This window comes from Diceros bicornis, chromosome 5, assembly GCF_020826845.1.
Source record: "Diceros bicornis minor isolate mBicDic1 chromosome 5, mDicBic1.mat.cur, whole genome shotgun sequence".
Classification (NCBI taxonomy): Eukaryota; Metazoa; Chordata; class Mammalia; order Perissodactyla; family Rhinocerotidae; genus Diceros; species Diceros bicornis.
The window spans coordinates 1,574,601-1,598,421 of NC_080744.1; the positions used below are offsets into that span (position 1 = coordinate 1,574,601).

At 35.8% G+C, this 23,821-nt stretch overlaps 1 protein-coding gene across 1 annotated transcript in view; it reads right to left on the minus strand.

The window, feature by feature from the left end:
• The window catches only part of ATL1 (atlastin GTPase 1), a 66,270-nt gene that overhangs the window by 35,182 nt on the left and 7,267 nt on the right, over positions 1 to 23,821 (minus strand). The window contains exons 2-4 of the mRNA XM_058540599.1: positions 3,826 to 4,073; positions 2,219 to 2,353; positions 1,660 to 1,764 (exon numbers count right to left, since the gene is read on the minus strand). Of these exons, the coding sequence (XP_058396582.1) occupies positions 1,660 to 1,764; positions 2,219 to 2,353; positions 3,826 to 4,073 (488 nt within the window). The remainder of the gene's footprint in view (positions 1 to 1,659; positions 1,765 to 2,218; positions 2,354 to 3,825; positions 4,074 to 23,821) is intronic.

The following is a 23,821-nucleotide window of genomic DNA, read 5'->3' on the forward strand; positions in this document are numbered from 1 at the left end:
AGATCACAGCATTAAGATGATGTTCTCTTTCTTTCTTTTTTTTGAGGGGGATAAATATCAGTAACTTCAAAGAAAAGTTAAGGATGCTTATATGTTTATGTACTGATACAAACAGTATACTTTGTGTACTTATTTAAATAACAGATCATTTCTCAGATAATAATAAAAAATAGTCATTACTGAGGACTTGGCAGAATTTTCAGTGAAACTATTCAACATCTTCAGGTAAAATATAAATAGTAATAAATATTAAAAGGTAAAGTCACTCTTGTTTTAATCGGCTTGTGTAAATGGCTTATACAGTTGATTATAAAGAAATTAAATATTAAATCAGTATTTTAAAGGCTCATTCATTTAAAAAGTATATATACACATATATTTTTTGTGTGTGAGGAAGACTATCCCTGAGCTAACATCCGATGCCAATCCTCCTCTTTTTGCTGAGGAAGATTGGCCCTGAGCTAACAGCTGTGCCCATCTTCCTCTACTTTATGTGGGACTCCTGCCACAGCATGGCTTGATGAGCAGTGCATAGGTCCACGCACGGGATCCGAACTTGCGAACCCCGGGCTGCCCCAAGAAGTATATTTTTAAAAGCTACTAAATCATAGGTTATAATCATGACTTTTATTTTAAAGTCCTTTATAAAATTTTAATCAGCCTTCCTTCTAGCCACCCTCTCGTCGCCCTAACCACAAAGATGCCCGGGTTGCTGGTTCACCAGCTCCATTTTCTCCACTCGCTGCAACGTCAGCCTTGACCTCCTCATCCTAGCCGCTCTGCCTTTCCTCCCTCTTCTACCTTTCTTTAATGGTCTGCTTCTTGGCCACTATCTCTTCCTGTTTTTTCCAGTGAATAGAAAATACCTAAAAATTGTCTTAAAATCTTTTATGCTATGTGTTCTATGGTTATGGCAAAACACTCCAAGGACTCTCGGCAAGTTATAACGCCTACAATAACCTCAAAAACAATACTTAAAAAAAGGCAGAGCAAGAAAAAAGGAAAGGAAGATAAAAATTTTTATAAGACATTTAATTTCCTAAATGTATTTAAAAGTGTTCTAAAAAGCTATGAACACATAGAAGTGTTTTTATATTTAGAAATGTTTCTACTGGCTGTGTAAAACAAAATTTTGCATTTATAAATCTTGTTTCATTAAATATAACTTATAATAGGGGCCGGCCCGGTGGCGCAAGCGGTTAAGTGCGCGCGCTCCGCTGCGGCGGCCCGGGGTTCGCTGGTTCGGATCCCGGGCGCGCACCGACGCACTGCTTGGTAAGCCATGCTGTGGCGGCGTCCCATATAAAGTGGAGGAAGATAGGCACAGATGTTAGCCCAGGGCCGTCTTCCTCAGCAAAAAAAGAGGAGGATTGGCGGATGTTAGCTCAGGGCTGATCTCCTCACAAAAAAAAAAAAAAAAAAAAAAAAATATAACTTATAATAGGTGGTCGCAATGTATCTGCATACATTGTAAGATTTAGTACTATTGAGTTTATTGTAGGCTTTAAACCGCAAAAATTATCAATAAGATAACCTCTTCTGACTAAAGTAGGCAAGTGAAAACTGATAAGAAATTAGATTGCAGTATGTAGAAATACATATATTCATAATTTGTAGTTAAAGGAACCTCCATCGAAATGGATTTATTTTATTCCATACCTGTATTGAGCTGATCATTGTGCTAAGGGCAAACACTGTGGCCGAATCTCTCAGAGTTGACTGACTATCAAAGGTCCCCTGAGTATCCATCAAGAGCACTGCAACCTACAGACAAGTAGAGCCCATTACCATCATGTTCCAGAACACACAGGGGATTGGGTCACCACACGGTCAACACCATAAGAACTAAAGCAAACCATTAACAGGGAATACTTAATAGGTAATTCTTTACATGTGCCATGAATGCCATAGAAAATAAAACTAATAATTAGTTACTGAATACAGTAATGAGTAATTTTCACTGGGAATCCAACATAACAGAATCAGCACTGAAACAAAGTATAGATGTTAGCTTCCTGATCTGCTGTTCTGTTGTCCCTACAATTTCACCTACGCTGATTTCCAGAAAGGGGACCAGGGAACATGCAATAGGATGCTACCCACTTCTCTTTCAATCTTCATGTCAAATGAGTTTTCAAAAGAGCATTTTCAAGGATCCCAAAAAACTGTAATGATTGCAAGTGAAAACTCAGTTTTCTTTAAGAAGTTCGCATCATACCTTTTTACCATCAGGTTTATTGATAAGGAAGACTTCACTCCATATTTGGATTCCCGTAGTCTCTCGTTCAGATCCACCTCTCCAAGAAAAACCAGTCAACGGTTCATTGTAATCTCCAATCCAATCAACTGATTCCTATAAATTAAGAAAGTCTGATATGGAATTGGATATGTGGTACTGTTTTTTCCATTCATCAATTCCGATTTTTATCCCTCTCCAGCTCCAGTCAAAAAGAAACAACATATGCACACCTATTGTACTGATACAATTACTTTATTCATCCAAAAAACAATTACAGAGGAGCAACCATCTGCCACATTTTATGCCAGGTCCTGGAGATACAAAGATATCATTCCAGATAAGAGGAAGCTCACAGCCTAAGAGGGAGACAGACGTGCTAACAAACCATTATGATGCAGTATATGCATCACAAAATGGGAGTGTGTATTAGGCATAAACGGAAGCATAGGAAAAGAAATAACTAACTCTTGGTCAGGTAAGACTTCATAGGAGAGGTGCTGTTTGGCCTAAGACTTGAAGGATGTTTAGGAATTTTCCAGGTGAGTAAACTTGGGGAGGGCATTCCAGGAACAAAGAAATAAAGGTATGAGAGAGCATATTCTGTCAGGATATACACAATAATAATATACACAAATGCTTTGGTATTGGAGGAGGAGGAAGTGAACAGCAGGAGAGGCACCCACTGGTAGGTGCAGAGAAACAAAAACAAAACAAATCTGTTATACTTTAATCTGAGCAAATGCTATTTAACACAAGCAACAGGACAAGTGTCATTGAGTGTTTCATTCTAATGTTTTCACAGTTAAAACTATGAATATGCCTAAAACTGTATAACCCCAAAGAATGGAAAGTGTACTAATTTTGTTCATCCAATTTTGCCACCTGTGTTAAGTAGCCTACTAATGTTGGTGTGCTAGAAGTAGAGAATGGTAAGAGTTTTGTTTGCTTTCAAAACCTGAAGAATTTTGGTGGTTCTATTCTTGATTTGTTTGAACTGAGGCTAGAGATAGAAGATGTTAGTTAACATTACAAAATTGTTCAAAAATACCCAAACTATAAAAAAATCAATCCAAAATTGATAATTATGGTTTAAATACATAATACAAATACATAATACAAAGTTTCTTCAGGTAGTGTGTCTATTCTGCCTCAGTATCCATATTTGCATCAGAATTGCTATGGGTAGAAGGGTAGGAAAAAATACTGGTATGCTCTCCATTCCCAATCTTCTCCTCCCCAGCTCTAATCTCCTATTGATCCTCCTGCTTTTGGTTTATCCTAGGTCTCTGAAAGTCTCATTTCTGTGCCACACTGTTGTCTCAAATGAGAACTCAGAGAGTACTTTCTGAGATAATGGCAAGATGTACTCGATAGGATTTAGGGCAAAAGTGGCTTCAGACAAAAGTGGCCTATGTAGTTTGGTGCCCAAAGCACCAAAGTTGGAATGGTTACACCACAGCATTTTTTAACTAGCTCATATTTAGGGTACATAATAATGGAAATGGAAATATTGGACACTACTAGATAAAAACACAAGTAACAGAAGCATAGAAACAAGAAAACTTTTTCAAGCACCTCTTACATACCTGGTTGTACATGTATCTCAACATGAAGTCCATCAGGAACGACTTTCCTTTTCTAAATGCTCCAGCAACAGATACAGCAACGACCTCCTTGTCCCTGACTGCCTCCGAGAGAAGGATCCGGTTTAGCGCGCTTTCATCTAACTCAAAGGAATGGTCATCTTTGACAACGAGGACTTGGACTGGTCCTGCCTTTTTCACCGGCTCCTCCTCTTCTGAGCTCCATTCATATGTCTTTTCTGAAAACCCACCTATTGAATAAAACAGCCATTTGTTCAGCTAATCACCTCAAAATGCCAAGAAATGCATATGTACCTCTCAACTCTCAAACATCTGAAACAGGAGCACAGTGGAATCAGAAATGCTCACTTTAAAGACATATGTTAATGTCATTCACACATTTCAGAAAGACTTACATCTAGTCTTTCTGATCATGTGACCAAATCAAACAGAACTTTGTTTTAAGAAAGCTCTAAGTAGTGCAGAGATCTCTGTCTGCTGAACAAGAAGGAAAAGCAAAGCAAAGCAAAGGACTCTGCTTTTGGAGCAGAGGAAGAAAACGGCCTTAGTTAACACTTTCTTCAAGCCCTAGAAATAAGTTTAGTTACTCACATGAAGGATCCTTGAAACACTTTCTAAAGCTGAACATATATAGGAGGAAATACCTAGAGGGACTCAAAATCACATACAGTCATGCACTGCATAATGACATTTCAGTCACCGACGACTGCATATACAACAGTGGTCCCATAAGATTAGTACCACAGAGCCTAGGTGTGTAGTAGGCTGTACCACTAGCCTGCGTAAGTACGCTCTGTGATGTTCACACAATGATGAAATCACCTAACGACGCATTTCTCAGAACCTATCCCTGTCGTTAAGTGACACGTGACTATATTCTCGAAATTGAAATAAATCTCTAAAGCACCTTGTTCAGTTCCCTCCAATACATGCATCCCATCTACAAAATCCTAGACTCTTAATTGTCTAAAATTATACCTTGTAGCAATGGAGGTTACAGATGATCAAACTGGGTAGGTCCAGATTACAAAGGACCTTCAAATCCATGGCAAGAAAGGTCTGGACATTAATTCAGTAAAAAAAATAAGAAACTTTTAAAAGTTACTTTGTGTAGAGATCTTACAAAAAAAGCTGCATGACCCTGGGAAATTATTAAACCTCCCAGTTTCTTCACCTGTCAAATGGAAACTACTAATAGTACCTCTTTACTAGGGGTGTTGTAGAAATGAAGGGAGTCACTGCACGTAAAGTGCTGCGAACAGCTTGGCACATTGTGAGCTCATAAAGGTTAGCTAGGTGGTCATCACCGCCATCTACCTGGGGATCACAGGCAGAACTGAGTGTTCCCAGAAGAAGTTTCTGACTATTTTCTATAAATTTGTGTGTGTATGAGTGTGCACACGTGTGTGTGTTTTCCCAGTTTTCTATTTAATTGTCAGAAATGCTGTGTGTGTGTGTGTGTGTGTGTGTGTGTGTGTGTAAGTGTGTGTGAGGAAGATCAGCCCTGAGCTAACATCCTATGCCAATGTTCCTCTTTTTTGCTGAGGAAGATTGGCCCTGGGGTAACATCCGTGCCCATCTTCCTCCACTTTATATGGGACGCCGCCACCGCATGGCTTGACAAGCGGTGCATCAGTGCGTGCCTGGGATCCGAACCTGCGAACCCCCGGGCCGCCGAAGTGGAGCACGTGCACGTAACCGCTACATCACCCAGCGGCCCCAGAAACGCTATTTTTGACAGAGGTCAACTTTTAGAACCCATCCCTAACACACAAGGACTTTAGAGCCCAAGCTCTTGGCATTTGTGGTATATTACAAAACAACTCTAATGCGTCAGTGACACATTCTCACGTCCACTACCTTTGTAACAGAACTTTGTAATGTCCTCCCACTTTGACTCCGGGGTCAGCCATGTGATTTGCTTTAGCAGACATGACACAGCACAGGCTTGAAAAGCACTTGTGCGTCTCCATTTTGCTCTTTTGCCTGTGCCATTCACCACGAGGATCTTCCCAGACTAGCCTGCTGCAGGAGGCAAACTGCCCAGTTGCAGCCAAGCCCCACAGCAAGCCGACCCCCAGCCACATGAGGGAGCCCAGCCGAGATCCACAGAGTTGTCTAACAATGATTTCAACACGTGATCAATAAATGCTTATTGTTCTACGCCCCTGAGGTTCTGCAAGTGTTTATCAGGCAGCCTAACAGTCAATAAATGACTGATACAGCCTATAACCCCTTCCTTTAGAAAGGCAGTACAATGTAGGGTTGAAAAACAGGCTCTGGAACCCGACTGCCGAGGTTTGAATCCAGGCTTGCCCATCTTTCAGCTGAGTTTCCTGAGGCAAGCTGTTTAACCACTCTGTGTCTGCCTCATAAGGTTGTGGTGAGTTAACATATGCATGTAACACACACAGAACAGTGGCTGGTACATGGTAAATGCTATTGGTATTATTACAGACTTAGAAAACTAAAGCCAAAGACGTAACTGACCTTGCCCAAGAAAAGGAAATGTAATTTCTATATCAGGCAATCTACCATGGATGTTTTCTTGTGTTAATTGTTTATTTCTTTTAATATTACAGCAAGGTATTTATTATTATCTGTATTTTTGACACATGAGAAATTAAGAATTGGATTAAGTAACTTTCCCAAGAACCCACTCACTAGGAAGTGATATATCCAAGTTCACATAGTAACTGTCAATTAGGGATTAGATCCCAGGTACCTAAACTTTCATCTCAGACCTTTCTGCTATAATATTCTGCTTCTTTAGTGGAAATCAACTCATGAACACCACATAAATGAGCTCATCTGCTTTGTATCAAAAGAACAGAAAGTCAAAACACATACCAATTAATTCCTCGGATCAGATATATGACCTAGCCTTAAACCAACCCTTAATAACATTAACTTTAAGACAAACTGGCCTCTTAAATAACCTTTCATCTAAATTTTTGAAAATATATTTAAACAGACATTCTTCATTATGTCTATTTGATAAGAAGTCTTATAACAAGAGAAAAACAAGGCAATCATATCTCTTGGCATAATTTTAAATGAGTCTTCAGATCACATACTATACCTATAAATATATTGCTGTTCATCTATAAGGTAGTGCTATTGAAATATTGCAAATCTAACATATAATTTTAGTTTTTCATTAATGGAGACAGACATACATCAATACTTTCTGAATAATAGCACAAAGCATCTGGAGACACAGAACCATTGCTTATGGTCATGAATCAGAGTTGTTCTCTCTGCAAAGTTAAGAAAAATTGATTTTATATCCAAAAGATAATAGCTTCTATATTACTATATTCCAGATGCTGGAGTCAGAGTCTTTGTTTAAATCCCATTTCACAACTTAAATATTTGTTTATGAAGTTGTGGAAAAAGGAGATTAAAAATGGTGCCCACATCAGAGAGGCTTTGTGACAATGAAATGAAGTAATGTCATTAAACGAAGACCAAAGAGCTTGATGGTGTGTGCTAAATGATGGTGACTACTATTAATATTGCTACTATTTGTTACTACTATTCATATTTGATACCAGTACTGCCTGCCCACCTAATTTCAGCCTCAACAGAGGCCTTTTTGAGGATGACAAGCATACATTTTCTTTGATGAAGCTCCTGCCTCTGGTGTAGTTATGATCTGAGTACACAACTGAGGCGAATCAGGGACCCTGGCTAGACATAATATTTAGATAGAAAAACATCACTGGAGCTGAAAACTAGATCACAACTTTCTACAGACTGAAATAATTCTTTAAAATTGTAGCAAACTACATATATGGAAGAGGTACTCCGAAGAGAATTCCTGGGTTGTAATTTTTTCAAATATTCAACTTTACAACATGATGCAAAAATTTTTTTCTAAGTGGCTATATCAATTTTTCACTCCTTATCCACTTGCAGCAATTTATTAGACGTCCTATTGATCTGTATCCTTTCCAACACTTGGTTTTGTCTGACTTAATTTTTGTCAATTGCATAGGTATAAAATGGTCTCTCACTGGGGTCTTGATACACATTTCTCTAAATGCTAATGAGGTGGGCACTGCCTTCTGCTTATTTTTCTATTAGGTTGTCTTTTTCTTCCTGATTTATAGTCTTCTTTGTATATTTTGAATGCTAGTCCTTTGTTAGTTATGTGTATGGCAAAAATCTTCTGGTTTAGAGCTTGCTTTTTCATTTTCCTTAAGCTATTATTGATGAACAGTAACTCTTAATTTTAATGTAATAGATCCTATGATTTATTTTATGATTAGCATTTTGTATGTCATGTTTAAGAAATTATTCCTTACATTAAATGTGAAAGACATTCACATATATTCTTCTGGTTTTTAAGTTTTGCTTTTACTGTTTAAGTTCTTAATCCATCAGCAGGAGCTATTTGTACAAGACGTGAGATAGAAATCCAATTTGACTTTTTCTGTATAAGTAACAAAATTTCTATTTATCAAAGCCCCTTCTTCCAAGTGGTCTGCCATGTGATCTTTGTCATAAATAAGAGTTATACACACAAGTATATACACATTTGTTGTCGTTAGTGACGCTGTGGACAGCAGACAAAAAAGTCCTTAGCTCGGACTTTTTTGTGCCATCCTCTCACCTTCCGGCACTCTATGAGACAATGCTCTGCTGCTGTTCATAGCATTTTCATTGCCAATTTTTGCAGAAGTGGGTGGCCAGGTCCTTCTTCCTAGTCTGTCAAAAAAGTCTGGAAGCTCTGCTGAAACCTGTCCACCATGGGTGACCCTGCTGATATCTGAAATCCCAGTGGCAAAGCTTTCAGCGTCACTGCAACACGCAGCCACCATAGTATGACAACCCACAGACGGGTGGTGTGGTGTGGAAACGAACCCGGGCTGCATGGTAAGAACTCCAAATCTTAACCACTAGATCACCAGGGCTGGCTCTTATACACATATACATAGTCACATATATTTTATATATATATATTCATGTTTTATATATATACACATGATATATATAATGACTTTGTTTCTGAGCTCTCAGTTCTAATCCATTCACAAATTTGTCTATACCAGCACCAATAGTATACTATCTTAATCAAAACAGCTTTATAAAAAGTTATTATATACAGTATGGCCAGATTCTCTTATTCTCATTATTATTGGTCTTGGCTATTTTGAGCCTTTCCATATAAATATTAGAATCAATATGTTAGTTGAATTTTTTGAAGTTACATTAAATATTTAAAGATCAATTTGGAAGGAATCAATACTGTTATAGTATGGTCTTCCAATTCATAGACATAAGATATCTCTCCATCTATATCTGGTCTTTAATCCCCTTCAATAAAGTTTTTATAATTTGGGGTGGTGGGGAGAGGAGGTTTGTTACATTTATTGCTAGTACCTTAGTTTTTGTTACTAACTATAACTGGTTTCTTTGTTGTTGTTTTAATTATGTTTTATAGTTGTTGCTTGGATAAAGAAATGTAATTGACTTTAATATATTAATCTCATATTGAAACATTTGTTAAAATATTATTTCCTATAAACTTTGTGTAGATATTCTTTAATGCAGAAATAGAAATAATTTTTACAAATAATGACAGTTTTATTTCCACCTTTTTAATCCTTATGTATTTCTTTTCTTTTTCTTGTATTATTGGACATTCAATGCAACGTTGAATGGAAGTAATAGTGGACATAACTTCTGATTTTAGTGGGAATAACTTCCTGATGGGAGTGTTTCCAATATTTGACAGCATATTTTTTATAGTTTGGTTTGGTTTGGTAGATACACTTTATCCTATCAGATTAAGGAAGTTCTCCTCTACTTTTAGTTTATGAGAGCTTTTAAAAATCATAAATAGAAAACAAGTTTTATCAAATGTCTTTTCTGCTTCTGCTGAGATGATCATATGGTTTTTCACCTCTAATCTGTTAATGTAGTGAGTAATACATCTTTGCATTTTTGTGTGAACCTAATATTTTCAGGGTACAGTATCTTATTTATATACTCTTGGATTCAGTTTGCTAAAATTTTGTTTAGGAATTGTGCATCTACACTCATAAATGAGTTGAGTCTGTGATTTTCCTTTCTCCTTTTGTCTTTGGCTGGTTTTATTAGCAAGGTTACATTGCTTTATAAAATGAATTAGCAAATTCTTCCTTTTCTACCTTCAGAAAGAGTTTGTAATAAAAGATTAGAGTGAATAGTTATTCGAAATTTTGATAGAACTTGCCTGTAAAACTCTGCGCCTGGTGTTTTCTCTGTGACATTATTTTTAACTGCTACCTCAATTTCATTAATTCTTATGAGGCTATAGTTACATTAGTACTAATAAAGTTTTGTATTTCTTCTTGAGAAACTTTTAGCACATTATATCTTTCTACGAATTTTTCTCCATTTCCTAAAATTTCAGACAAAAAGTCATAAAGATATAGATTTGAACAGTATCATTAGCCAACCTGACTGATCTGACATCTAATAATTGCAGAACCACACATTCTTTTAAAGTTTATATGGGACATTTACCAAAGAGACCATGTACTGGTTCATAAATTAGATCTCAGCAAACTTCAAAGTATTAAAATAATGTAAAATATGTTCCCTGACAATACAGAAATTAAACTAGAAATCAATAACAGGAAGATATTTAGAAAATACCTAAGTGTTTGTAAATTAAGTAGTAAATTTCTTAATAACCTATGGATAAAAAAAGAAATCAGAATGGAAATTAGAAAATGTTGTAAACTAAATGATCTAATGAATGTTCTAATCCAGTCATCTATCTACAAATTGATGCAGCAATACTACACGATCTTAATCAAAATAGCTTTATGAAAAGTCATTATATATAGCAGGGCAAGCCCCTCTTATCTTCTAATTATTATTGGTTGTGGCTATTTTGACCCTTTTCATATAAATATCAGAATCAATATGTTAGACTATAGTATCTTATTTATACAGAAATAGTGAAAATATGACATATCAGAAACTTGCTTAGAGGAAATTTACACCTTGAAATGCAATTATTAGAAAAGACATTTGAAAAACCATAATCTAATATCCATTTTAAGAAGTGAGAAAAAGAATAGCAAATTAAATGCAAAGAAAGGAAAAGGTAGGAAATAATAAAGATAACATCAGAAATCAATGAACTAGAAATAGAGAAGACCAACAAGGTTAATTTAATAATCTAAGATTAATCAAAGAAAATGAAAGAGAAAAAAACACATATTACCAATATTAGATATGAAAAAGGGATATCACTGTAGATCCCACAGATATTTAAAAGATAATATAAGGGTATTATGAATAATTTTATGCCAATAAATTTTATAACTGATGAAATGGACAAACTCAAAGAAAAACACCATTTATAAAAAAACACACAAGAATAAATAGAAAATACAAATAATCTTATATCTGTAAAATAAGTTAAATTCATACTTTAAAGCGTTTATGGAAAAAACAAACACAAAAGCACTTCCAGGTTCAGTTGCCTTCCCTGGTGAATTCTTCCAAATATTTAGAGAAAAAAATAATAGCCATCTTACACAAACTCCTCTAGAGAACAGAAAATGAGGGACCCGTCTCAACTTATTTTATGATATCAGAATAACTCTGATGCCAAAAACTGACAAGGACACTTAAAAAAGGAAAATTATAGGGCCAGCCCCAGTGGCCTAGCAGTTAAGTTCGGTGCACTCCACTTCAGTAGCCCAGGTTTGGATCCTAGGCGCAGACCTACACCACTGGTCGGTGGCCAGGCTGTGGTGGTGACCCAAATACAAAATAGGGGAAGCTTCGCAACAGATGTTAGCTCAGGGCGATCTTCCTCAAGCAAAAAGAGGAGGATTGGCAACAGATGTTAGCTCAGGGCGAATCTTCCTCAGCAAAAAAAAAAAAGGGAAAATTCTAGGCCAGTGTCTCTCATGGAAGATAAACTCAAAAGTTCTAAACAAAATCCAGAGATGATAAAAAATATACTATATCACAACTACGCAGTGTTTATTATAGGAATTCAAGGTTAGTTTAACATTCAAAAGTCAATTAATGTAATTGACTATGTTAAATAAAAGAGAAAACCATATGATAATTTCAGTAGATGCATAAAAGCAGGTATGAAAATGCAAAACTCATTTCTGATTAAAAAAACTCTCAGCAAATTAGGAATAAAGGGAAAATTCCTTAATTTGATAAACGGTATCTATAAATATAGCTAATCTTATACTTATTGTTGAAATGCTGAAATTTTTCCCTGAAATCAGGAATCTGACATGGATGTCAACTATCACTACTTATAATCAGTATTATACTGGAAGTCTTAGCAAGGGTAATAAGGCAAGAAAAATAAAAAGTAAAACTACTGGAGAACAAGAAAGCAAATATCATTATCCACAGATGACATGATTGCGTACGTAGAAAATCCAAAAGAATACACAGATAACTATTCATGAGTGAATTTAGCAAAGTTTCTGGATATGAGGTTGATTTTTAAAGTAAATTTTATTTTTGTATTCTTGCAACAAACAATTACAAACTGAAATTTAAAAAAACAATCACAAATATATAGTCAATTGATTTTTTCTCAGTCAACTGATTTTTTGGTAATAGTTTAATTGGGATATAATTCACCCATTTAAAGTCAAAAAACCATTTGATGTATTTTAGTATATTCACAGAGTTGTGCAACAAACTCTTTGCAATTAATCACCATGATTAATTTTATAACATTTTGATCACCCCCAAAAATATCCATACCCTTTAGCAGTCATCCCTCTTCTCCCTTACCCACCTCTAGCCCTAGGCAACCACTAGTTTACTAGAGGTTTGCCTATTCTGGACATTTCATATAAATGGAATCATACAACGTGTGGTCTTTTGTGACTGTCTTCTTTCACTTAGCATAATGTTTTCAAGGTTCATCCATGTTGTAGTATGTATCAGTACTTCATTCCTCATATGGCCAAATAATATTCCATTTTAAGGATATATCATATTTTGTTTATCTGTTCATCAGTTGACAGGCATTTGGGTTGTTTCCACTTTTTGGCTCCAATACCACTGAAATCTAAGGAACAATATTTAAGACCTCTACAGAAAAACACAAAACACTACTGAAAGAAGTATATTCATGTTCTCAGATTAGAAGACTATATAGATTTGTCAATACTTTCCATTGATCCATAGATTGGTTATAATACCAATCAAATTCTCAGCAATCTTTCTTTCTTTTTTTTTTTTTAAACAGTTTCTTTCTCTCTCTTTCTCTCTCTCTTTCTTTCTTTCTTTTGTGAGGAAGATCAGCCCTGAGCTAACATCCATGCTAATCTTCATCTTTTTGCTGAGGAAGAACGACTCTGAGCTAACATCTATTGTCAATCCTCCTCCTTTTTAATTTTTTTCCCCAAAGCTAGATAGTTGTATGTCATAGTTGCACATCCTTCTAGCTGCTGTATGTGGGACGTGGCCTCAGCATGGCCAGAGAAGCGGTGCCTCGGTGCGCGCCCGGGATCCGAACCCGGGCCGCCAGTAGCGGAGCGTGCACACTTAACCGCTAAGCCACGGAGCCGGCCCGTCAGCAATCTTTCTTATATAAATTAACAAGTTTATTTCTATCTTGTAATAATGCTCTTTATACAGATGAACAAGCTCACATGGAAAGGCAAAGAGCCAAGAATAATAAAGACAATCTTGAAGAACAGAGTTGGAGGATTTACACTAAGAGACACCAATAGATATTTAAAATCTACAGTAATTAAGACAGGTGATAATTGTCACAAGCATAGACAAGTAGACAAAGACTAGAGATTTCAGAAACAGACCCACCAATCATCTGACTTACAACAAAGGTGCCACTGCAATAAATGAAGAAAGGATGATCTTTTCGATAAATGATGCTAAGTCAATTGGCTATTCATATGGGGAAAAACATGAACCTTCACCCCCAGCTCTCACCATAAACAAAAACTGATTCCAAATAAATCTTAGACCTAAATGTGAAATAGGAAAAGTGGGCAAAGGATACAAACAAGCAATTGACAAAAAACACAGTATCAAATGGTTCCACATATATGAAAAGATATTCATTCTCATGCAAATAAAAAATGAAAAAATATACTGATACCTTGTTTATATATGAAATTTACAAAGATCATAAGTGTGATGATTCCTTTCATTGGTTGGGATATGAATCTGTACCCTCAGTCACTGCAGGTGGGAGTTAAAATTGATAAAGCTTCTTTGGGCAGCAATTTGACAAATAATTACCAAAAATACAAATGCACATACTTCCTGACCCAGCAATGCTATCTCAAATAATTCATCCTGCAGATACTCTCACACACATGCAAAATGCCAGAAGCAATGTAAATGCCCATCAACAGGGACAGATTAATAAACTATGGTTCATCAATCTATGAAAGATAAAATAGTTGTAAAGAATAGGGAAGCTCATTTGGAACAACTGCCAAAACATATTACGAAAAATAACTCAAGGTATAAAACAGTGTGTATAGTATGCTATCATTGGGGAAAAAGTGTGAAGGAGAGTATATATGGCATGTTTGAGGAACACCAAGGAGAACAGTATGGATGGAGCAGGTAGGGAAGGTTATGAGGGGCCAGATCAGGCAGAGGAACACACATACAGATCTGAAAGGATTGGGACAGAGTGGATATCAGGGGTGACAGGAGGAGGAAAGACTTCAGTGGGTGTTTGTATATGATTACATACTCTGCCTTTGTATACAGGTGTGGATGAGATAGATAACTTTGAACTTTTAGTTTATGTGTTTAAGGCCTGAGTTACATATGGTCTTAATGAAGAGGAGGGAGATTATATATAAAGTGTGACATAAGTATGCTGTAAAATAACAAGTATCTGAGTCATGACTATAAAACGATGAGATGGTCTAGGGGAAGAAGTCTCATTACAATGTAGGCAAAATACCATATTAAATATTCCTTTTTGGTAAGGAAACTTGTAAAACCACAGAAATAATTTGTTATTAAATAGTATAATAAATGATAGAATAGAATGAATCTGTGGAATACTTATAAATTTATAGTTATTAGTTTGTATCTCATCTAAAGTTAAGAAAGGCTTCCTATCTGAAACCTGTCATTACTATCAATCTATACATACATTTATGGTTATCAATATTTACATATAAAACTATTTAGATAAGCTACAACCCAGATATCTATCAACTGATAAATAGATAAACAAAATGTGGTACACCATACAATGAAATATTATTTATCAATAAAAAGAAATGCAGAACCCTGCTACAACATGGATGAACCTTGAAAACACAATGTTAAATGAAAGAAGCCAGTCACAAAGGACCACATACTATATGACTCCATTTATATGAAATAGGCAAATCTATAGAGACAAAAAGTAGAGTAGTGGTTGCCTAGGACTGGGGAGTGGGAGAGGATTAGGGGGTGATGGCTAAGAGGCACAAGTTTTCTTTTTGGGGCTAATGAAATGTTCTAAAATTGTGGTAAGGAATGCACATTCTGAATACACAAAAAGCCATTGAATTGTACACTTTAAATGGGTGAATTGTATGGTATATGAATTATATCTCAATAAAGCTCTTAAAAAAACTGCTTAGAAAAACTTCAGTTTCTGTAAAAAAAAAAAGGTCAAAATTGAAAACACAGGCTAAAAATATCTGGAGAGCAGAGATTTTGTTACTTACGTTTATATTTCTTGAAAACTTAAAAGCTCACACGGTAGGTACTCAATAAATATTTACATGAATTTAATAGAAAATAACTCTGAAAAAGTAGTGGAATGCTATTAAGAACAAATGTTATATGCCTGATTCATTATTCATAACTATATTCTATCCAAGCAATAAATACTATCCTTGTTATAAAAGAATCCAAAAATCCTTTGGAATGCATGCCAAGTTTCTTTAGCACCAGATTTCTACCTTCTTAACTATGTTTTGCTAAACTAAACTTAGTTTCAATTCCCTGAGCACTATGCAAATCTTTAAAAAGAGGAAGAGGCAGGAAACAGGTCAGAAGCAAACCAGAGCGGAATTAGCATTTTACTATGGATGATACAAACGTCTGGCTCACAAGGAGAGAACCAAAAAATGTATATCATTTCGCCTTTTTATATACTCAAGCTCGTATTCAGTTAAGGAGGCTTTGCGGCCTCTTCCATTCTATGTGGTGTTCTAAGTCACTGGAAGCTGCACTCAGCTACTGAATTTAGATATATGCCAAAAGGGAATCTTCAAACATTTAAAATGTGGAGAAGAATCAATTTAATATACTGGAAATGCTGTGGGCAGGTATTTCTAATTTTCTTAATTGTGAAGTTTGTATAAAACCTATACTTTATCTTTCCAGCAAAACATTAAACCCCACAAGATGACGAACTCTGAGTACACTGGAGCCATTACAGAGAAAAGACATAGCACCTAAGAAACTGTCTCTCAGCAACTGAAATTAAAAGGAAATATTATTTTTTCTTAAACTATTATGTCTCTTTCTAACAGTAGAACTTGAAGAATGACAGAGAAAACATTTATCTGAATGAGCAAAAAACTGAGACTGATTTCCAAAATAACAGCAAACTGGACTTTAAACAGAAAGGGACAAATGGAGTTGAGGAAACAAAAACAAAATATTAATTCATGAAAATGAACCTTAAGAATGTTTGAGCAAGAGCAGAGAGATGAGTTACAATGAGATGGTTACACATAATAGGCCTCAAAACACTACCACACAGACTCAAATCGTTCTACAGTTAACAAAACCCTTGAGGAAGAGGGTAGAAGGAATAATGCAGGTCCTGCAACTTCAGAGCCTTGGGAGTAGTAAGCATATCATTTAACAGGCTGTTTATTTATATTGAATACAAGAGCATTCCATAAACTATTCAATGGATGCCTCTAGAAGAACAACACCATCACGATTAAGGCACTATGTGTGTATACACACAAACATAAATAAATATATATATATATTCATATATATATGAAAAGACATCAATAGAAAGATAAGTAACCAATAAAAAAAAGCAATACTAATGGTTAGTAGACATGGGGGAAAAGTTCAGTCTTACTAGTAATTAAAGAAATGCTAATTAAAAGGATTTTTGGCTATTACAACTTGCAAAGATTAAAAAATATATATACTGAGAGTTGGAAACATTGAAAAACACTAAAAAATATACATACCCTTTAATGAAACAATTCCATTTCCAGGAATTTATCCTAAGGAAATTATCAGGACTGTGCATATGTATTTATCTACATAAAGGTTCATTACAGCATTATTTATATAGTGACAAATTGGAAACAATCTAAATGCCTAACTGTAGGATACTGTAAATAAGTTATGTCACAGCTATACTATGTAAAATATGGAGCCATTTGAAATCATGTCACAGAAAAATACCTAATCATAAGAAAATATGTTCTCATATTTTAAGGAAAAAAGCAGATGGAAAGTGTAATTCCCATTAAGGAAAATAAACAAACATACGCATTTATAGTCACTGAAAAAAGTCAAGTTAGAAGTTTTTGGTTTCTAAGGAATTGTCTGATCCTTTAATCATCTTTGAGTCAGCTATTTGGAAAATGGGTGATTACTCTTTCTGCTGAATTTATGTCATGCTCAGATCTACCTCCACCATTCTAAGCTCTTCTCTAGACTGCAGAGACTGGAAGTGTGCAAACTACAGTACTACACTTTGTATAATCCCTTCTTAGCAGAGTTCCGGTTTAGATTTTGCCCATGAAAGGCACTCACGACATTCGGGAGAGAGAGCGAAGGAAAAACCTTTATTGTCTTCTAACAGAATAGATAGACACAGGAGCAGATAGCACCCATGAGGCTTGCAGCACATGCTAAAGGTAGGGAACTGTGCCAATTCACAGACAGTAGCTAACATTTTGGCCAGATAGTCAGGTACTTTGAAGAATTATGTGCCTGGACCTTAGGAATGGGCACAGAGTGTAAGTATATTTGGTCCCATATGAATTCTCACGAAGGGCATTCACTGCAGAGGAGGCTCTCAAAAATCAGACGGACAAGATGACTCATTTTGTGGTTATCATCAGCCTCCTACTCTAGTCACTCCTGCTCAGTAGGCCCACAGACTAAATCAGCATAAGAAATATGAAGCATCATACTAATATCAGACAAAATAGACTTTGGGGCAAAAAGCATTTCTCCAGATAAAGAGACTCACTACATAAAAGTAAAAGGCTCAGTTCATCAGGAAAATGTAACAAGTCTACACTTGTGTGCACGTAACCAACAACACAGCTCTGAAGGCCATAAACAAAGCTTGACAGAAGATCACAGGGAAACTGACAAATCCACTGTCATGTTTTAAAATATATCTCAGAATTTTAATCTGGTAGATTAACCAGTCAGAAATCAGACGATGGAAGATATGAACTGTACATTTAATAAGCTTGAGCTAATGAACATATATAGCACACTGCAGCAAAAATTGGAAAATAGAAAATGCTTTTCAAGCTTAAAAGGAATATTTATAAAAATTAAACATGTACTAGGACATAAAGAAACCTTCAACAAAGGTCACAGCATGGGTATTCTATGAACATGAACTACTCAATATTGTAGCCACTAGTCACATGTGGCTGTTTAATTAAAATTAAATAAAATTAAGTATTTGGTCCTCATTCTCACTAGCCATAATTCAAGTGCTCAAAAGACACACATGGCTAGCGGCTACCATATTGGACAGTACAGATACAGAACATTTCCATCACCATAGAAAGCGGTGCTGCTATACAACATATACTCTGAGTAAAATAAAACTAAATATGAAATCAATAACAAAAACATAATTTAGAAACTATGGATTAATTAATCCATACTTACTAAAGATTATTCGGTAGAGGAAGAAATCATTGTGGACATTTAAAATACTTAAACCTGAATGAGAATGAATCTACTACATATCAACATATATAGGATACAGCAAAATTGATATTTAGAGAAAACCTATAGCCCTAAATGCATATATTAGTAAAACAAGATAAGCTGAAAACTAACAAGCTCAGTATCCAACTTCTTAAGCTAAAAAGAGAATATAGAATGAAAGCAAAGAAAGGACAAGAAGGAAATAATAGAGATGCACAGAAATTAAGTAAATATAAAAGAAAGAAAAAAGGAGAGATTAAACAAAAGAAGATATAATAAGGAAGACACAAACAAAATTGAGCAGATAAAGTAGAAAATTAAGAACAACCTTATGCCAAGCTGATGAAATGGACAGATTCCAAGAAAAATATAAATTACTAAAACTGACTCAAGAAGAAATAGAAAGTTTTAATTGTTTTATAACCTATATAGAAGTTGAATCAATAGTTCAAAGTCTTACTATAAAGAAAACAGCAGATCCAAATGGTTTAATTGACTAGTTTTCCCAAACTGGATCATTCTAATCTTATATAAACTCTTCCAGAGAATAGAAAATAAAAGAAAAAAAATAAATATCCTCCATTCATTTTATAAAGTTACTATAACCTTGATACCAAAGTCAGACAATGAAAGTATAAAAAGGGAAAATTAGTTGTAAACATGCTTGTAAATATCTTTAAAACATTAGCAAATCCAGCAATGTATTAAGAAATGTTGTACGGTAGGCCTAGCCTGGGTTTATTCTGGGAATGCAAGATCACTTCAACATGGAAGATCTTTTAATGTAATTAAACATTTTAACAAATTAAAGAATAAAAACCATATGACTATTTCAATAAATACAGAAAAAGCCTTCATTATAATTGAATATCCAGTGATAATTTTTTAAAAACTATTATTTAGGAATAAAGGGGAACAGTCTTAGTCTGATTAAGACAAGAAAAAGACATAAAAGATAAAGATTAAAATGGAATAAATACAGGAGCCATTATTATACGGGATATGTTTCTTTATGTACAAAATCCTAAGGCAATTTATTAGAATTAACAAGAGATGGGCTGGCCCTGTGGCTTAGCGGTTAAGTGCATGCGCTCGGCTGCTGGCGGCCTGGGTTCAGATCCCAGGTGTGCACCGATGCACCGCTTCTCCGGCCATGCTGAGGCGGCATCCCACATACAAACTAGAAGGATGTGCAACTATGACATACCACTATCTACTGGGGCTTTGGGGGAAAAATAAATAAATAAAATTAAAAAAAAAAAGAATAAGAGAGCTTAGCAAAATTGCTAAATAGAAGATAAATATGTAAAAGTTGATTGAATTTCTATATACTATTAATAGCCAATAAAAAATATAATAGAGAAAAATGATAGCAACAAAAAATATAAGAAAACTAACAATAGGCAGGCCCTTCAAGGAGTTTTTAAACTACTGAAAGACATCAAGAAACAAAACCTAAATAAGCGAACCATGTACTAGGATAGGAATACCCAGTATAATAAAAATTTTGATTCTATCAAATTAATCTACACATTGGATGCAGTTTTAATTTTAAAAATCCCAACTGAACTTTGCAAAGAACTTGACAATCTGATTCTAAAATTTTATACAAGAGCAAAAAGCCAAGAATAAAGAATAGTTCAAAACACCCCTAAATAAGAACACAATGGAACAATCTGCTCTACCATATATGAAGACATTATGAAACTAAAGCAATTAAAACAGTGTGATATTGACACAGGGACAGACAAATAGCACTGCAACAGAATAAGAAGCCCAGAATCAGATCCACACATATTCAGGAATAATATCTGACAGTACAATTTGGAAATTGATGGGGAAAGGGTGGATTATTCAACATTGGGTCTGGGATGCTTGGTTATCCATGAGGAAAAAAAACTCAAAGGGATTTCTACATCATATTATCCATAAAAATAAAATCCAAATGCTTCTAGAATTTTTTTTTCTTTTTTGGTGAGGAAGATTAGCCCGGAGCTAACATCTATTACCAGTCCTCCTCTTTTTGCTGAGGAAGACTGGCCTGGGGCTAACATTTGTGCCCATCTTCCTCCACTTTATATGGGATGCCTGCCACAGCATGGCTTGATAAGCGGTGCATAGGTCCGCACCCAGGATCTGAACCCACAAACCCCAGGCTGCCGAAATGGAGCACGCGAACTTAACCACCACACCCCCAGGCCGGCCTCCACATGGTTCTAGAATTTAAAATGAAGTGGGGGAGAGATTCGGGGAAGATTGCACAGTAGGAAGTACCAGGAATCTGTCTCCCTACCTAAACAACAATTGCACTGGCAGAATCGCTCTGATACAACTATTGGAACTCTGGAGGCTATTGAAGGCTTGCAACTTTCAGAGGAAGGCTTGGACAGTAAATTGTGGTTAATTTCAGTCAATTCCAGCTCTTAGCTCAGCAGCAGCTACTGATCTCCCACCTCTCAGCCCTATGGCAGGCAGCTATGCATGTGATCCTGGAGCAGCTTGCACACAGCCTGCAGGAGCCATGGTGGGCAATAAGGACCTTGTCCTCCAAAAATTAAGGATCTGTGTTCCTACTGCTGATTGCTGCTTCTGATCATGGAGGTGCAGACATAGAGGTGGACAGTCACTGCTGCACATCTCCCCCATTGCTGAATGCCCTCCCCTCTGGCTGAAGTGACTTGCAGGAGATTTAAAAAGCCAGTAGCTTTCTCCCTGCTTCATTTTTCTCTCTTTCTCCTTTTGGGAGTCAGAGATTAAAGACTAGGATATTCAAAAGCAACTGCATATACAGGGGAAATTAGAAACTCACCACACATGCCCACGGAAAGGCACAAGCTCAGAAAAGACCTGAGAAGACCTTAAGTTTATACCTCAGGCTGATCCTCATCATGAAGACAGCCTACAACTATAAAAAACAAAGCAAAACAAAAAAAACCCAAAACTAGCAAACCCTGGGGAAGGAGGAGAATCTGACTTTCAGAGATATCACATTATTAGATTCAAATGTCCAGCTTTCAACAACAACAAAAAAATCACAAAGAAACAGGAAAGTATGGCCCATTCAAAGGAAAGAAATAAACGAATAGAAACTGTCCCAGAGAAAGATCAGATGGCAGACCTACTAGACAAAGACTTTAAAACAACTGTCTTAAAGATGCTCAAAGAACTAAAGGGAAATGTGGATAAAGTCAAGAAAACAACGTATAAACAAAATGGAAATATCAATAAAGAGACAGGAGACCTAAAAAGAAACCAAAAAGAAATTCTACAGCTGAAAAGTACAATAATTGAATTGAAAAATTTACTAGAGGGATTCAAAGGAATACTGGAGCAGACAGAAGAAGGAACCAGTGAAGTTAAAGATAGGGCAACTGAAATTATCAAGTCTGAGGAAAAGAAAGAAAAAAGATTGAAGAAAAATGAACAAAGCCTAAGAGACCTGTGGGACATCATCAAGCACTCCAACACACACATTGCAGGAGTCCCAGAAGGAGAAGAGAGAAAAAGGGGCAGAGAGATTATTTAAAGAAACGATAGCCAAAAATTTCCCAAATTTGATGAAAGACATGAATGTAAACATCCAAAGGCTTAACTAAGTCCAAGAAGGATAAATTCAAAGAGACCTACACTGAGACACATTATAATCAAATTGTTGAAAGACAAAGAGAGAATTGTGAAAGCAGTGAGAGAGAATCCTCAATAAGATTATCAGCAGATTTCTTATCAGAAACTTTGGAGGCCAGAAAGCAGTGGGCTGATATATTCAAAGTGCAAAAAGAAAAAAAATGTCAACCAAGAATCCTATACTGGAAAAACTGTCCTTCAAAAGTAAGGGAGAAATTAAGACAGTCCCAGATAAGCAAAAGCTGAGCAAGTTCATTACCACTAGACCTACCCAGCAAGCAATGCTAAAAGGAGTCCTCTAGATTGAAATGAAAGACACTGGACAGTAAGTCAAAGCTGTATGAAGAAATAAAGATTTCACTAAAGGTATATACATGGGCAACTATAAAAGCTACTATCATTAGAACAACAATTTGTAACTCCTTTGTTTTCTACATGATTTTAGAGACCAAGACATTAAAAAAAACAATTATTAGTCTAAAAACTGTATTATTATAACTTTTGTTTGTAACTCCACATTTTGTTTTTTACACAATTTAAGGGACTAATGCATTTTTAACAACAACTATCAGCTATGTTTTTGGACACACAATGTATAAAGATGTAATTTTGTGACATCAATAACTTTCACCTCTTATGGAAGAGGTGAGATGGGGCTATAAAGGAGCAGAGATTCTGTGTGTTATTGAAGTTAAACTGATATAATTTCAAATTAGAGTGTTATAACTTTAGGATGTTAAATGTAATCCCCATGGTAACCATAAAGAAAGTACTTATAAAATGTCTTAGTCAGTTCAAGCTGTTATAAGAAAATACTACAGACTAGGTAGCTTATAAACAACAGAAATCTAGTTCTCATAGTTCTGGAGGCTGCGAGTCCGAGAACAGGGTGCCAGCACGGTTGGGTGAGGACCTTCTTCCAAGTTGCAGACTTGTTGTTGCATCCTCACATGGTACAAGGGGCTAGAGAGCTCTGTGGGGTCTCTAATTTTAAAAGAACATTAATCCCATTCATGAGGGCTCCACTCTCCATGACCTAGGCACCTCCCAAAGGCCCCGCCTCCTAATACTATCACGTTGGGCTTTAGGATTTCAACATATAAATTTTCAGAGGACTCCAACTTCACACCATAGTATAGACTACACACAAAAAAGAAATGATAAGGGAATTAAAATGTTACACTACAGAAAATCAACTAAACACATAAGAAGACAAAAATACAAGAAATGAGGGACAAAAAAGGCACATAGAAAACAAATAGTGGGGCTGGCTCCATGGCGTAGTGGTTAAGTCTGGCACACTCCACTTCGGTGGCCCAGGTTTGCAGATTCAGATTCCGAGCACGGACCTACACCACTTGTCAAGCTGTGCTGTGGTGGCGACCCACATATAAAATAGAGGAAGATTGGCACAGATGTTAGCTCAGGGCTAATCTTC